The sequence below is a fragment of the Heloderma suspectum genome, chromosome 3, assembly GCF_057233095.1.
Source record: "Heloderma suspectum isolate Gila_16-S chromosome 3, 16-S_ref, whole genome shotgun sequence".
NCBI lineage: Eukaryota > Metazoa > Chordata > Lepidosauria > Squamata > Helodermatidae > Heloderma > Heloderma suspectum.
In genome coordinates this window covers 179,868,610-179,883,161 of record NC_139460.1, presented here as the reverse complement: position 1 = coordinate 179,883,161, position 14,552 = coordinate 179,868,610, and the positions used below count along the sequence as shown (strand labels likewise).

General features: G+C 45.3%; 1 protein-coding gene across 4 annotated transcripts in view; it reads right to left on the bottom strand.

Annotated features, from left to right (window-relative positions):
- WDFY4 (WDFY family member 4) overlaps positions 1–14,552 on the bottom strand; it is a 415,677-nt gene that overhangs the window by 383,226 nt on the left and 17,899 nt on the right. For 3 of the 4 annotated variants that reach the window (XM_084845114.1, XM_084845112.1, XM_084845113.1), the window contains exons 2-6: positions 14,107–14,402; positions 5,644–5,758; positions 4,774–4,880; positions 1,680–1,832; positions 1,369–1,558 (exon numbers count right to left, since the gene is read on the bottom strand). In XM_084845114.1, coding sequence (XP_084701240.1) covers positions 1,369–1,558; positions 1,680–1,832; positions 4,774–4,880; positions 5,644–5,758; positions 14,107–14,385 — 844 coding nt within the window. In that variant the 5' untranslated portion in view covers positions 14,386–14,402. Of the gene's footprint in view, positions 1–1,368; positions 1,559–1,679; positions 1,833–4,773; positions 4,881–5,643; positions 5,759–14,106; positions 14,403–14,552 lie in introns of those variants that run through there. The other variant, XM_084845115.1, reaches the window with a different exon arrangement.

Here is a 14,552-nt window from a genome sequence, read left to right as displayed (position 1 = left end):
GTATGTTCTGTGAAGCAATTTGACTCATGGAGCCCTACATGGACCAAAATGCAGCAAAGCTGATTCCATTTTTTAAAAAATCCAGTACTCCTCCATTCGCTTCTCCTTCCGTTGTTGTGGAAACACCCCCTGGTTTAATCAGGCCACAACTTTATTAAAATTATAGTTTCCAGATAGATATTGGCATGTGATGGGGCAAGGGACCAAACACCATGACATCATATCTGCTGCCAGTGGTAATCCACAGCCCAAGCACTGGAAGTTGTATGGAGAGGAAGGTCAACTTGGGGCTGCAACTAGCTTAGGCCACTTGTGCCACCTGCTATGACTAACCATGGGTGTGTGGCAGGTAGCAAGGCCCCAATGGTGAAGTGGAAGGGCCCCTCAGAAAGGTGGAGTATGTTGGGCATCTCCTCTCATCTGCCCCTGGGCTGTGGTCCCTGCCCAATGCCCCAGTGCCAGACAAACTAGGTGTGACTGAGGTAATAACACAGGGGTATAAAAGCAAAAATAAACCATACTAAAAATAACTAGCAGTTTGCTATGAGGAAGACAAAAACCCTGGAACCAAATTTCTGCTTGGTCAACCAGTGATTAGTGAAGGAAGTGAACAGTAACTGCAGCAGCAAAGAAAAACGCTGTCCTGAGTCTGTTTCAGGGCCTGAATGTATAGCCTTGTAGTGGAACACAGGGACTACATTCTCTGTCTGGTCTGACACTGGGCCCCACCACCACTGCCAGCCAGTAGTGCTGATTGGCCAAGGCATGGCCCAAGCCAATGTGGCAAAGCCATGGAGGAAGAGCTGGTCCTTATTCTTACTGCTCCTGGGCACAGTGTTGGGCCCTCAGCTGGAGTGGGGACAGAGTTTCTCAGAGTAGCCAACCTGATGCCACTGGGAAGCCCATAAGTAGGGCATGAGAACAATAGCCCTCTCCCACTGATGTTCCCAGCAGCAAGTGGTACTCACTGGCAAACTGCCTTTGAACATGCACCAACTAAAAACACACAATGTACACTGTTTTCTTCAAAATGATTGTTTAGTCATACACAGATTGATGCAGATGTATTTGATTGATTGATTGATTGATTAAAGCTCATTTGATTAATAAACTTAGATTTCTTTAACTGAGCGACATCCCTAGTAATTGGAGTCACCACATGGTTTGCCATGTCTCCTGATAATTTGAGAATAAATTAAAATGCATTGGTCCCCAGGTTTGTCTGGGGCAAGATTCCCTGAACACAAACATCCCTAGTGCAGATTTCTTACTGGGAAAGGACTTGAATGGAGGTGGAAATTCACAACATGTGTCATGATCACAGCTCTTATTCATCTCAGGGGCGCAGAAGGAAATAATGACTGTTACCTTGCAGGTATGAAATAGTGTTTTGGGACGGAGCCTTTGAAATTGTTCGGAGCACTTGGCTTGTGGGGCACTTCCAGGAAGGGCTACTTTGGTCCCAAAGGGAAGCTGTTGCGATGATCAGAGACTGAAGATCTGTAGCCACAAGGAGCTCCTCCACACCTTGTTCTTCTGCATAAATATTGAGCATTGTCTGGAAGAAAGAAACAGCTGTGCGGATCAGATACAGCTGGCAAAGCTTCACCTCCAGTGTTGAGACCTTCTCCCAAAGCTAATATACTTAGATCCTCCCTAGAGATCTGAATAGCCCCTACCTGCACAAACATTTCCTGCACCTGCCTTTCGCCTTGATTCTTCCTGCCACTGTCACCAGCTTCATCCAGGGGAAAGACAAAGAAGAGATACAGGCACTGTAGTAGTGTGACGGGGAGCCCAGATTTTATGATACTCCATCGGACTCCTTGTTCCTGCATATGGGAAAGCAAAGATACATATACAGTATGACTCTTATTTCAGAATTTCTATCCAGGCAACCTTTTTAAGTTATAGAAAACAAGTCCTATGTGGACAGGGTATTGTTTAGCCTGGGGAAGAGAAGACTGGGTTTGCAGGGAGTGCATGATAGCACTCTTCAAATAGCTGAAGGGCTGCCACATAGAAGAGGGCATGGACTTGTTTGCTCCTGCCACCAAGGGCAGGACTAGATCTAATGGGCTTAGGTTACAGGAGGGTAGAATTTGGTTGAACTTTAAGAGAAACATCTTAATGGGAACCGCAGTTTAACAATGGAACCAATTTCCTAAAGGAGTGGTGGCTCTCCCTCACTGGATGTTCTCATTTGGAGGCTGGACAGCCATCTGTCGGGGTGCTCTAGCTCTGAATTTCCTACATCAAGTGGAGGGTTAGACCAGATGGCCTAAAGCCCTCTCTAGCAATATGCTTCTGTGAATGCTCTGACTTGGATTCCTGCATTGAGCAGGGGGTTGGACTCGATGGCTTTCTAGGCCCCTTCCAACCCTACTATTCTATGATTCTATGAATCTAGGGTTCTCTGCACAATAACATCAAATTAAGGAGCTCTTGTGTTATCATGGAGAATAACTGTAGAGGGACAATGCAACTCTACAAAGCAGCCTGAATTGTTGCATTTCTGGCCCAGCTATTCCATGATCTGGAGGAACAATACTGCCTTTCCTCCCCCCTCCCTTCAAACTGTGGCTGAAGTAAAACGGATACTGAATTTTCTTGTGCTATTTAACTTTGACAACATCAGAGAAAAACTGGAACAAGGACATTTGCAATGTGAGTAGGCATTCTGGCCAATATAGGTTTTACATTTACAACGAAAAACAACTAAAAGCTTGTAGCCAAAAAAATAGACAGTTCAAATCAATGTGAAATTCAGCATACACACCCTCCCTCCCACTTCATTTTGGCCCTCATTTTCCCCTCAGAGTTGCCCCCTCAGTTCACAGTGTTGTAGGTATCATAGAAGGAAAAGCAAACGTAACTTCCCTGTCAGAGTGTAGACAGGGAACCAACCTGGTGCCCTCCAGATGCTTTGAACTACAACCCCCAGCATTCCTGACCAATGGCCATGCTGGCTGGGGCTGATGGGAGTTGCAGTCAAAAATATCTGGAGGGCACCAGGTTGAGGAAGGCTGTAGACTCCAGATCTAGCAACGATGTCCTTTAGCCACGCCAGAGCCATTCGCTCTCTCACATCCACACATCCACAGAATGTGCAAGACAGAAATGAGCCCGCACCTACTGGCACTATCCCCAATGTCCACATCTTACCAGTCCCACAAACAAAATCCATGCATTTGCCACATACCTGAAAGGAGCGGCTGCATTCCTTTGCACTGAACATACCGGCATTAAGGGGGCAGAAGACATGTGGCTGTCAGGGGCTTCCCCCATCATACTTCTGGTATGTACAGGGGCTGGGGAGAGACACATGAACAGGACTACTATCTCTTCAGCCACCTCCTTACTATTCCTATTTCCCTCCGTCCATAGCAAGCAGCTGCTCCAGATGTTAAGCACTGTGAAGTTTTAATTAGCCCTTTCTTGCCTCCATTCCATCTGCCCTCTGCCCTATTTCCCAAGCTTCATTTGCCACCTTCCACTCTCCCTTCAGGCTTCTCTTTCTCAGTCATTTGCCTGCTCAGCAAAGCCTCTGGGTTTGCTGTCCCTTAGCTTCCTTACCTCACTGACCTCTTCCTATCCCTTGGCCTGTCTCTGTGTAAGTCTTTCATCCAAGCCAAACCCACAGGGCCAGCCCAATATGTTTTGCTGCCTGAAGCAAGGACAAGATGACACCCCTTGCTCCCCATTCCAATCCACCTGGACTGGAGGTTGGGACTTGCTTCAACACTGGTGAAGGAATAGCATCCTCCACCATATCTGATGGTAGCAGGCCAAATTAGGTGGTGCAAGATGGGCTGTGTGACACATGTAGTTCTGTCCTTTAATGGGGGGAAATACTGGGGGTGCCATTGCTGTTCCCCAGCATCTGCCTCCTGCTGCAGTTTCCTCATTCTGCCTAATGGTAGGGCTGACCCTGCAAACCAACCACTTTCTCTTCCCTCATATAAGCTGGGCTGCAAACCATTTAGTTTCCTGAAGACCTGAGCATTTCATTCACTACACCAGCTCAAGCACAGTGTCAGGGGCTTCACCATCACAAGCACAGTACAATACATTCTAGGATCAAAAACCTTTGGCTGAAGAGAAGGGATCTGTAGGGGTGGGCCTGCCCCCCATTTTGCCACCCAATTGACAGGTTGCAAAAGTGGAGGGGCATCTGGGGGATTTTCAGGGATAATGGGGATGAAAGACCCCAGGAGACCCCATCTGAATAATGTTATATCATCATGTAGTGTCATTCTAGCAGTGATCTGTTGCTGTTTTCTTTAAAAAAAAAATGCTGCTAGTGAGCAGCTAAGTGGAGGGCTGATGATGCCAGTGAGTTTCACCTTCCACCTCATTTCATTCCTCTTACCCTCCAAAATTGACAGCAGGGTCACCGTCTCCCCTTCCACCTCTTTGAGGCAAAGGAAAATTTTAAGGTATGTTTTAGGTGGGCAAACAGAAATATCACAACCAATGAACTTTAACATTTTGCACCTCTGCAAAACAATTAAAATGCTATAACTCAGCCATACATCATCAGATTTCTCTCAGGTACATACTGCATGCCAAATTTTATACCAATAAGAGAAATTGATTTTATGCTGTACATAATTCTCAGTATACAATTATAGAACCTTGAAAACCTAAACTGCCTCAAATAATGAAGTCAATCGAAGTTAGGCATAATCCAAGTCAGGCAGCATTAATATCAATTCCTTGGACTGGGCAGGTGGGGACATAAATCCGCAAAATCCCCATAAATCCTCTTACCAAGTGACCAAGTGAAAGCAAGTAGACTGATCTCAGGAGCACATAACCATCAGCAGCCTCATCTGCTTTCTCCTGCAGAAATCTCCACACAGTCAGTCGGGCTTCTTCTGTCGATATTAGATATTAACACCATTCAAGAAAACAGATAGATGGTTAGTTTATTGTTCAAGGGCCAGTAGCACTGTATTCCACTCAGGGACTAACAGCAAAGTTGTTACAGAATTTGTTTGTTTGTTTGTTTGTTTAGATTTAGATTTTTACCCTGCCTTTCAAATACATTATCAGGGTGGCTTAAAATAAAATATTTCAAATACCACAAAACAACTGATACACAAAATAAGCTAAAAATAGTCACTCTATAAGATCAACATCCAAATAAAAACAGCTTACAAAAGCAGCATGCTAGAAAATGCCTGAGCAAGGGCCACGCAGATTATGTAATCGAAGTCCCAGACCAACAGGGAGCATTGCTGTGCCATGGCTGCCATGCTCCTCTTTCTGGGCATCTCTTTCCCCTCTGTCATAGCCAGCCTTAATCTTCACAGGACAGTGTCCCACCCACTTCCAGCTGTCACTCTCAGTATCCTGCACTGTGGGGACCCTGCCTACTTGATATCTTCTCCCTCAGGTAAGGGGTTCTTCCATCCCTTATCCATACTGACTGTCACACCTTCTTCCCCTGGAAGAGCCCCTCAAGCGACAAGTCCCCAGGATTGAGCTGAACTAGGAAGATAAGGAGTTCATATTTCTGCTGGAGCAAACCTACATGGATCCTGTGACACAGTGTATGGGAAGTTGAATGGGCTACAATTGGGAACTGGGGCTACAGATCAAGTGTAAAAAGAAGAGGCATCTTAAAGTCAGGTTCACCTGCAGGCTTCCTATTCAGTTTCTTCTTGATTTTTTTCACCAGGAGTTTCGAAGTTTCACTTGCTAAAAGCTGGATATTTAGGAAAGAGATATTGCCGGCTGATTGGTCCCAGGCCTAAAACAAATTTTTAAAAAAGGTATCCATTTGGTATGAGATGTATTGATTTTCCTTCCCTGACATGACTTTGATTTTGCCCTCCTAATAATTTGAGATTGCCCTCCTAATGAAGACACAACATGAGAAAAAAGTTGGGTGTAAAGGCTACACTTTTATTAACTTACCTGGATCTTCAAAAACCATTACAGCAACATTAATAACTCCGGTATGGGCTTCCTACAGCTAGAGCAGATAGCTAAGAGAGTCACCCAACTGTCATCCACATCTGGGCAACACCACCCTGGCTTAACACCCTAGACCACCCAACTGGCTCAGGCTGCTCCATGCCTTTCTCTGGCCAATTTGCATGATCAGGGAGGGGAAAATAAGGCACGGTTGCTTATTTCCCCATCTGCATGTGCCTGGCGCATGCCAGGGGATTAGCATAATTACCCTTGGCATTGTGGCTTGTCGTGTCACGTGAACCCAGCTGGGATGACTTGTTGCTGTGGTTAACAAGACACCCAGAACCCTACAACAGCCCATGAGTTCTGGATGGCTTGTTACTTATGGCAACAAGCTACCCTGACCAGGTTCTTAGGATAAGCTGCGCTGCCAAAGGTAATTATGCTAATCCCCCCAGAATGTGACAGGCAGAGGTAGAAATAAGCCACTGTGGCTTATTTCCCCCTCCATGATCAACCCGGTCATTGCCTATTCACCTGATTAGACTATTTTATAGTCTGTTGTGACCAAAGTGCATGACATTTTATAGATAAAATCACTCCTTTCTATTCCGCCTTGGATGCCATAGTTCATACAGGTCCAAAGGATGTAACTTTGTCCTTTGCTTTTCCAGTTGCAGTGAATACTTTTCAATTTGTACAGCCTAAGGATCTGGACAGAATCCTTAGAGAGACTAGATCTACCACTGGTGTGCTTGACCCTTGCCCTTCCTGTCTTATAAAAGCTGCCAGGGGAGCAGGGGAGACTGGCTGAGTGAATAAGGGTGAATTCCTCTTTACAAAAAGGCATGGTGCCATTATATCTAAAAGAGGTGGTGGTGAGACCTCCGTTTAAAGAAAAACACCACCCTGAACCTCAGCATATTGGATAACATCCTGTCAGTCTCCAATATTCCATTCTTGGGCAAGGTGCTGGAGCATGTGGTGGTGTCAGCTGCAGGGGTTCCTGGATAAGATGGATTATATAGATCAGGGGTGCAGAGCCTCCAGCCTGTAGGCCAGATTTGGCCCACCAGGTACCCCAATCCATCCCCTGGGGGTTCCAGGGGCTCCTCCTGGGGCAGGGTTTAGGCTCTAAGCTCCACCCCTTGAGGAATCCTCTCAGAGAGCATCCACCACTCTTACCTTCAATCTGAGATAACTGTGGGGATGCCGGGTGGTGGAACTCACCTGTGCTTGGAGAGCGATGACTATCCTTGGCACGAACCAAGTCCCGCTGCCCTGCCTCCTCCCACCCTGACATTAATCTCTCTGAACTGAGATGAGAGATAACAGTGGAGACGGGGATGCAGGGCAGCCTGATTCTGCTTTGCCCACTCCACCCCCTTCCTACAATGGGGGAAGGAGGCAGGGCGGGGAAGCTAGCTGGATCCCCTTTGTTCCTCCATCAGAGAAGCTGCTTCCGCTTTGCCCACCCCACTTCCTTCCCCCACTTCCCCCATTGCTGGATGGAGATGGAGAGGGCAAAGACAGGACTAATGGGGAAAGCCTGCATGCAGTGAAGCCTAGTCCATGGCCCCCACCAGAAACTAGTTCTCCATACCTGCTCTAAATCCATTTCAATCTGGCTTCAGGTCGGGTTATGAGATAGGGATATAGAACTGCTTTGGTCACATTGGTGGATGATCTATGCTGGGAACTGGACAGAGGGAGTGTGCCACTGGTTGTTCCATCAGAGCTCTTGGCAGCTTTCAATACTGTCCTTCTGAGGTATTTCTCTGGGATAGGAACTGGAGGCACTGTTTTATGGTGGCTCCAGTCCTTCCTGGAAGGGTGAATTCAGAAGATGGTACTGGGGGACTCCAGTTTGACATCATAGCCACTGGCCTGTGGTCTCCCACGGTGTTCTATCTGGTTTTCCATGCTATTTAACAGGAAACTGCTGGGAGAGGCCATATGGTGTTTGGGGGTTTGGTACCACCAGCATGCTGATGATACCCAACCTTATCTCTCCTTTTCATCCAAATCGAAGAAAGTGGTTCTAGTTCTAAAAAAGTGTCTGGTGTCAGTAATGGACGGGATGAAGATAAACAAATTGAAACTTAATCCAAACAAGACAGAGGTGCTCCTTGGAACTGTAGATCACAAGCTGAATATGAGCCAACAATGTGATGTGGCTACAAAAAAAAAGCAAATGCTATTTTGGACTGCATTAATAGAAGTATAGCTTCCAAATCCCGGGGAGTACTAGTTCCCCTCTACTCAGCACTGGTTAGGCCTCATCTAGAGTACCGTGTCCAGTTCTGGGCACCGCACTTTAAGAAGGATGCAGACAAGCTGGAGAGGGTTCAGAGGAGGGCAACGAAGATGATCAGGGGACTGGAAACAAAGCCCTATGAGGAGAGACTGAAAGAACTGGGCATATTTAGCCTTGAGAAGAGAAGATTGAGGGGAGATATGATAGCGCTCTTCAAGTACTTGAAAGGTTGTCACAGAGAGGAAGGCCAGGATCTCTTCTCCATCATCCCAGAGTGCAGGACATAGAATAATGGACTCAAATTACAGGAAGCCAGATTCCGGCTGAACATCAGGAAAAAACGTCCTGACTGTTAGAGCAATACGACAATGGAACCAATTCCCTAGGGAGGTGGTGGGCTCTCCCACACTGGAGGCATTCAAGATGAGGCTGGACAGCCATCTGTCAGGGATGCTCTGACTTGGATTCCTGCATTGAGCAGGGGGTTGGACTCGATGGTCTTATAGGTCCCTTCCAACCCTACTATTCTATGATCAGTCAAAAGGCAGATCAAGGAATAGGGATTCAACCTGTGCTGGAAAGGGCTACATTCCCCTTGAAGACTTAGGTCTGCAGTTTGGATGTACCCCTGGATTCAGCTACTGTGCCCATTTCTGGAGATGTCAGACTTCACCACAGTGACATATACCTTAGTTACATCTCATTTGGACAACTGTAACATGTTCTATGTAGGAATTAGGAAAGTGTTCAGAAATTTCAGCTGGACCAGAAAGCTGTGGTAGGATTGCTAACTGGGGCCAGTCAAAGTGAGAATGTGATTCCCTTGTAACAACAGCTTCACTGGCTACTGATCTGTTTGTGGGCACAATTCAAATGCTGGTTATAACCTATAAAGCTCTGTACAACTTGGGACCAGGCTGATTCAAAGACAGTATTATCTCACACAAGCCTGCCTGCCTCGGTTTTAAGATCTTCAGGGGAGGCCCTTCTCTTGGACCACCACCATCAAAAGCACATTTGGTGGGGATGCAAGAGAGGCCTTTTCAGCAGCTGCTCCCAGGCTCTGGAACTTCCAGCCAGGAGGGGCTAGGCTGGCTTCTTCTCTGCTGTCCTTCTGCTGCAGGCAGATTTTTTTTTTTTTATTCAGAAGGCATTTGACATTTAATCTTAGTTGACATTGAAGTGGGGTTTCACTAGTGGGTGATTGCTTTTTGTTGATGTATTTTCATTGTGTTTTAATCTGTGTTTATGTTTTAATTGTATTTCTACTTGAATTTTACTAATTTTTTAGCCATTTTGAATGCCAGTTTTGGTAGAAATGTGGGATATAAATTTAACTAATAAATAAATAAAGCCTCCAGGGCCAAATGAGCACCCCCTTCCCACAACCTCTTGAGCCAGCAGGCAATAAGAGGTAGGTTAGAATCATGCCTCCTCACCCTCCAGGTGCCTCAGGGTGCTCAGCAAAGCAGCCTAATTTATCTTCTCACATAGCCACCACGATGTGCCAGTTATGACCAGAAATGAAAATAGCAGCCAATCAGACAAATAAGTAGACTTTATGCCTTAACCAGATGGTATGGAGTAGCCCCTCTCACCACAAAAAAGCCTTTCCAGTGCCACCCCAACATTTCCTACTCAGGCAGGCTCTGGGGTTGATGGGCTAATCCTATGCTATCAACTGGGACAGATGGGCAGGATGCCGTGCTGCATTCACAGAGGCTAGGTGGTGGTGGTAGCACTGCCTTTTAAAGGCATGCTTAGCCTCTCCCAATCTGACCTGACAGGGGGATGTGGGACACCGCCCCGCGTGTCTCCATTCCATGCAGAGGGGCAGGGCAAAAACATAGAATCATAGATAGAGATGTGAAGGCCCAGGAAAAGACCAGAAAAATGCAGGCGGAAAAGGAATTTTTTCCAAGGACCTGTTTCACTCCCACCTGTCCTACCTCGCAAGGTAAGTACCACCCAATGAACTGTCAACTTAGGAGGAAATTGAACAAATGCCAAAGGCTGAGGCCAACCGATGGAGGGAAGCAGCCGAAGAGGAAACTGTGGCCCTGCACAAGAACAAAACGTGGATCCTAACTAAACTACCGCCAGGCAAGAAAGCCATAGGATACAAATGGGTCTTCAAAATAAAGCAAGGTGCATAAGGCAAAGTGGAACACTGCAGGTTAAGACTAGTGGCCAAAGGTTTTCTACGTAAGTATGGAGAAGACCTTGATAAAACATTTGCCCCTGTTGTGAAATACAGCAACACTAGAATACTCCTGAATCCAGCAGCACCCAGAAAGATGCATGTAAGGCACCTAGATGTGAAGACTGCTTTTCTACATGGAGAGATAACAGAGGAACTGTATATCGTACAACCTCCAGTTTCACAAACCTCAAGCAAGCAAATCTTGTGTGCAAACTCAGGAAAGGACTCTATGGACTTAAACAGGCAGCAAGAGCCTGGAAGGAGAAATTAAATAAAATGCTCACAGAGCAAGGCTTCAAACAAAGTGAGGTAGTTCTGTGCCTATATATCAGAAACAAAAATGGGCTTTTAACTTCGATTCTTGCATATATCTGCTGTCATCTCTGCAGTTGGACAATCATTCATCTCAATAAGCCCTTGTTCTGCAAAGCTGCACAAAAAGTGGTACTTTACTCCAATATGCTACTACCAAGAGAGCGCTTCAAGTATTTACGACTCAAGATGACTCTTCAGGACTCTTGCACTGTTGAGAAGGGGTGTTGGGAATATTGCAACCTCATCTGCAAGTTACAGAAAGGGGGCAGTGTTGCAGTAATTTAATTCATGGGAGTTTTTACTTTTTAGACCACAGCTAGCCTTAGGATCTCTATAGCCTACAGTGTGGTTTCCTGCTCCTCTCCTTCCTTTCCCCCCTCCCTTGACCTCCTCCATTGCTAAGAGCAGTTGTGTTTGCTCTCCCTTGCTCCTGCCGGTGATACTGAACACAAAGCAATGGACTAAACAAACTTTGAACGAAACTCTACACTGTACCTGAATTTTTATGTAAGAATATTGTGAGTAAATCATTTTACCCTTTCTTCACCAAAAAAAGGTGTGATCTCCTTTTTCTTTGCCTTGCGTTCATGTGGGACTGGTAAATGCTCATTCTATTCTGCCTCTTGTTTGTTTTTTCTCCACTAACTGCCTTTTTAACAGGGGGCAGCAATTTCAAATAATTCCCATCAAGACCGACTGGTCTATAATTCGCTATAATTGGATCTTCCTTTTTGCCCTTTTTGAAGATAGAGACAACATTTGCCCTTGTCCAGTCTTCCAGTATTTCCCCCATTCCCACAATGTCTCAAAAATAATAGATAGAGGTTCTGAGACTCCATCTGCTAGATCCTTCAACACCTTAGGATGCAAATCATCTGGACCTGGGGACTTGAACTTATTTAAGGTGCTTAGATATTCCCTGACCATCTCTCTGTCAACCTCAAGCTGCACTCCTACTCCTTCAGCCTGTTTGTCAGATATGCCAGATGGGACACAGATCCTCTTTAGGGAGAAGACTGAGCCAAAATAGGAGTTGAGCAGTTCTGCCTTTTCTTTGTCATCTGTCAGCATTTTGCCATCTTCGCTGCACAGCTGATCTACCATTACTTTTGTCCTCCTTGTACTTTGAACATATCTGAAGATGCTCTTTTTGTTGTTCTTAGCATCCCTCACCAACCTCAGGTCATTCTGAGCTTTGGCCTTCCTGACACCATCTCAACAATTCTGGGCTATCTGCCTGTACACTTCCTTAGTGGCCTGTCCCTCCTTCCACCTTCCATAGGTGTCCTTTTTTATTTTTGGATAAGTGCTAAGATTTTTGTGTAACCACATTGGCTTCTTCTGTTGTCTTCCTTTTTTTTTTCCCCCTCATTGGGATTTTTTCAGATTGTGCCTTTTTTTTTAGGAACTCCCATCCCTCCTGAACTCCTCTTCCTGTTAGGCTTTCCTGCCATGGAATCCTACTTATCATTGCTCTGAGTTTATTAAAATCAGCTTTCCTGAAGTCCAAGATACACATTTGAATACACATACCTGCAATTTACTTTTGTAAAGCATCATCCACACCTTCTCCTTGACTGGGTGGTTGGTAGTAGACTCCAACCAGAGTATTGTTTTTATTCCTTCTTCCATTTATTTTACCCCAGATGCTTTCAACAGGGCCACCGCATTCATTCTCTTGAATATCTGTGCAGGTGTGTACATTTCTAACTACTCCCCCCACCCCCGCTTCCTATGGTTTCTGTTCTCTTTGAACAAGTTGTATCCTTCAGTTGCTATATTCCACTCATGGGAGTCATCCCACCAAGTCTCAGTTCTACCTATTAAGTCAAATTTACCTCCTTGAATCAAGACCTCAAGCTGTTTATTTCCATACTCTGAACAAAGCCCCTCCCCCTCCTTATGGTCAAGGATAATGTTGTTGTTATTGCTGGTCCCATATATGTCACCAGTCTTCTAAATCTGGGGTTTCCTTTTGCTTCCAGATACCTTGGGTACATCATTCTAACCATCGGTTTTGTATTCAATACTATTCCTTATCTTCTTTGTCTAGAAAAATAACAGAGTGTCCTGCGGCACCTTTAAGTCTTACAAATTTATTGTGGCAAAAGCTTTTGTAAACTAGAGCATGCTTGGTCAGATGCATGAAAGCTTATGCCACAATAAATCTGCCAGTGTTTATGATGCCACAGGCCACTTTTTTGGTTTTGCTACCATCTATTCCTTATTTTCAGTCAGTAATAATAACAACTTTGGAGCTGCTGGCAGATCCTTTTAAAATATTTCCTTTGTACTTGTTACTTTAGCCCACAGGCTACATGTGGCCCTCATCCACTCCTGGTGCTGCCGTAGAGCCATGGGAACCTCACCCACTTTCCCATACAGCCCACCTCTCTAAACACCCAGAGATGCAGAGTACTCAACGGGCAGGGAAGGGTCCCCCTTGACCCTTCAGTTGCCAAGCCCCACCTCCTGGGCTGCCAGCAAGGTCAAAAGGGAGGGGTGCAGCCAAAGGAAGGGGCAGGGGCAAAGGGAACTCACTGATACTCTGTTGCCCAAAAGATTACAGAAACACATTTTTAATACTGAATTCAGGTTCCCTTGGTACAAATTGCAAGTTATCAATGGCTTTGCTTGCGTAATTGTAACAATTCATATTTCCCCCTTGTGTCCCATGTGATTGTGGGTGAGAATGACTCATGGGGTCCTGTGATTTGTATGTGGACCCAGCAAGCCCTGAATCAGCACTTCAATCAGATGACTGATAAAAGAAGAACTATACGTTAGGGGGCAGGAATGCTTTGAAAGAGTCAGTTGCCTTATTCAGAGAATTACGAGGAATTGTATGTTGCATTGGCAAAAATCTTTACATTGCATGCAAACTTGGATGTTAGTTAATTACCCAATCTGAGGCCACTACAGAATTTAAAAGACAGAGGTGGATTTCATTAAAGAAATACAATCCTGTGACTCTCTTTAGAAATCTAGATGCAAAAAAGTGTCTTTTTGAAGCCAAATCAAAACATTAATGAGGTGTGAGAGGGTGGAGGAGGTTAAGGATAAAAAACAACATGATGGAGGTGAAAAATACTTCAGGTAATTCTACAATGGGTTGTTGCATAGATTTAAATCTTCCCTTCCCTCTTAGAAATGTCCAGGGATGTGCCTTGTTCCATTGTCCAGTCAAACCATGTAAGCTTGTTTACAGCTTGAAACCCATTGTGTTTTCTGAGTGGAAGTAAAATGGCAGCTCCTACATTCCAGTGGTTGCGCTTTTGGGGATCATTTGCCCTGTCCCACTTTGCCTCATTTCCTTCCTAATGCATACACAAAGGAAAAGCCTTTTTTCTGTAGTATGAGCAAGACCTTACAACAAAAAAGTTCAAATGTTGGAGGTCCAACCAACCTTCAGAAAGATGGGCAAGAAATCCATCAGTCGCCTTTGTTGCTCCTCTGGACTCAGGAAAGCAGCCATCTCCCCATATTCCAAGAACTGCCTGCCCAGGGCCTCCCATAGGACTGAAGGAGACTGGCATGAATCATCCTCTTTACTGAGCTCAACAGGCTGTGCTTTGACTGCCATCGCATTGCCTTCTTTGGCCAAAGCTTGATTTTGGCCAGCATTCTCAGCAAGTGAGTCGTTCTTCTCTTCTAACTGTTTTGGAAGTTCTAGCACAACCTCCATGCTTTGATCACACTGATCTGGAAGGAAAGATAAACATGTAGGATTGTGTTTGGTTTGATTTGATTAACAGCTTGATTTGAGGAGCTGTTTTGCTGAGTTAACAGTGTAAATAAAAAATTTCAGGGAGCAGGGTCTTCACTTCAGTGCACAGAACAGTGTGTCCTCTT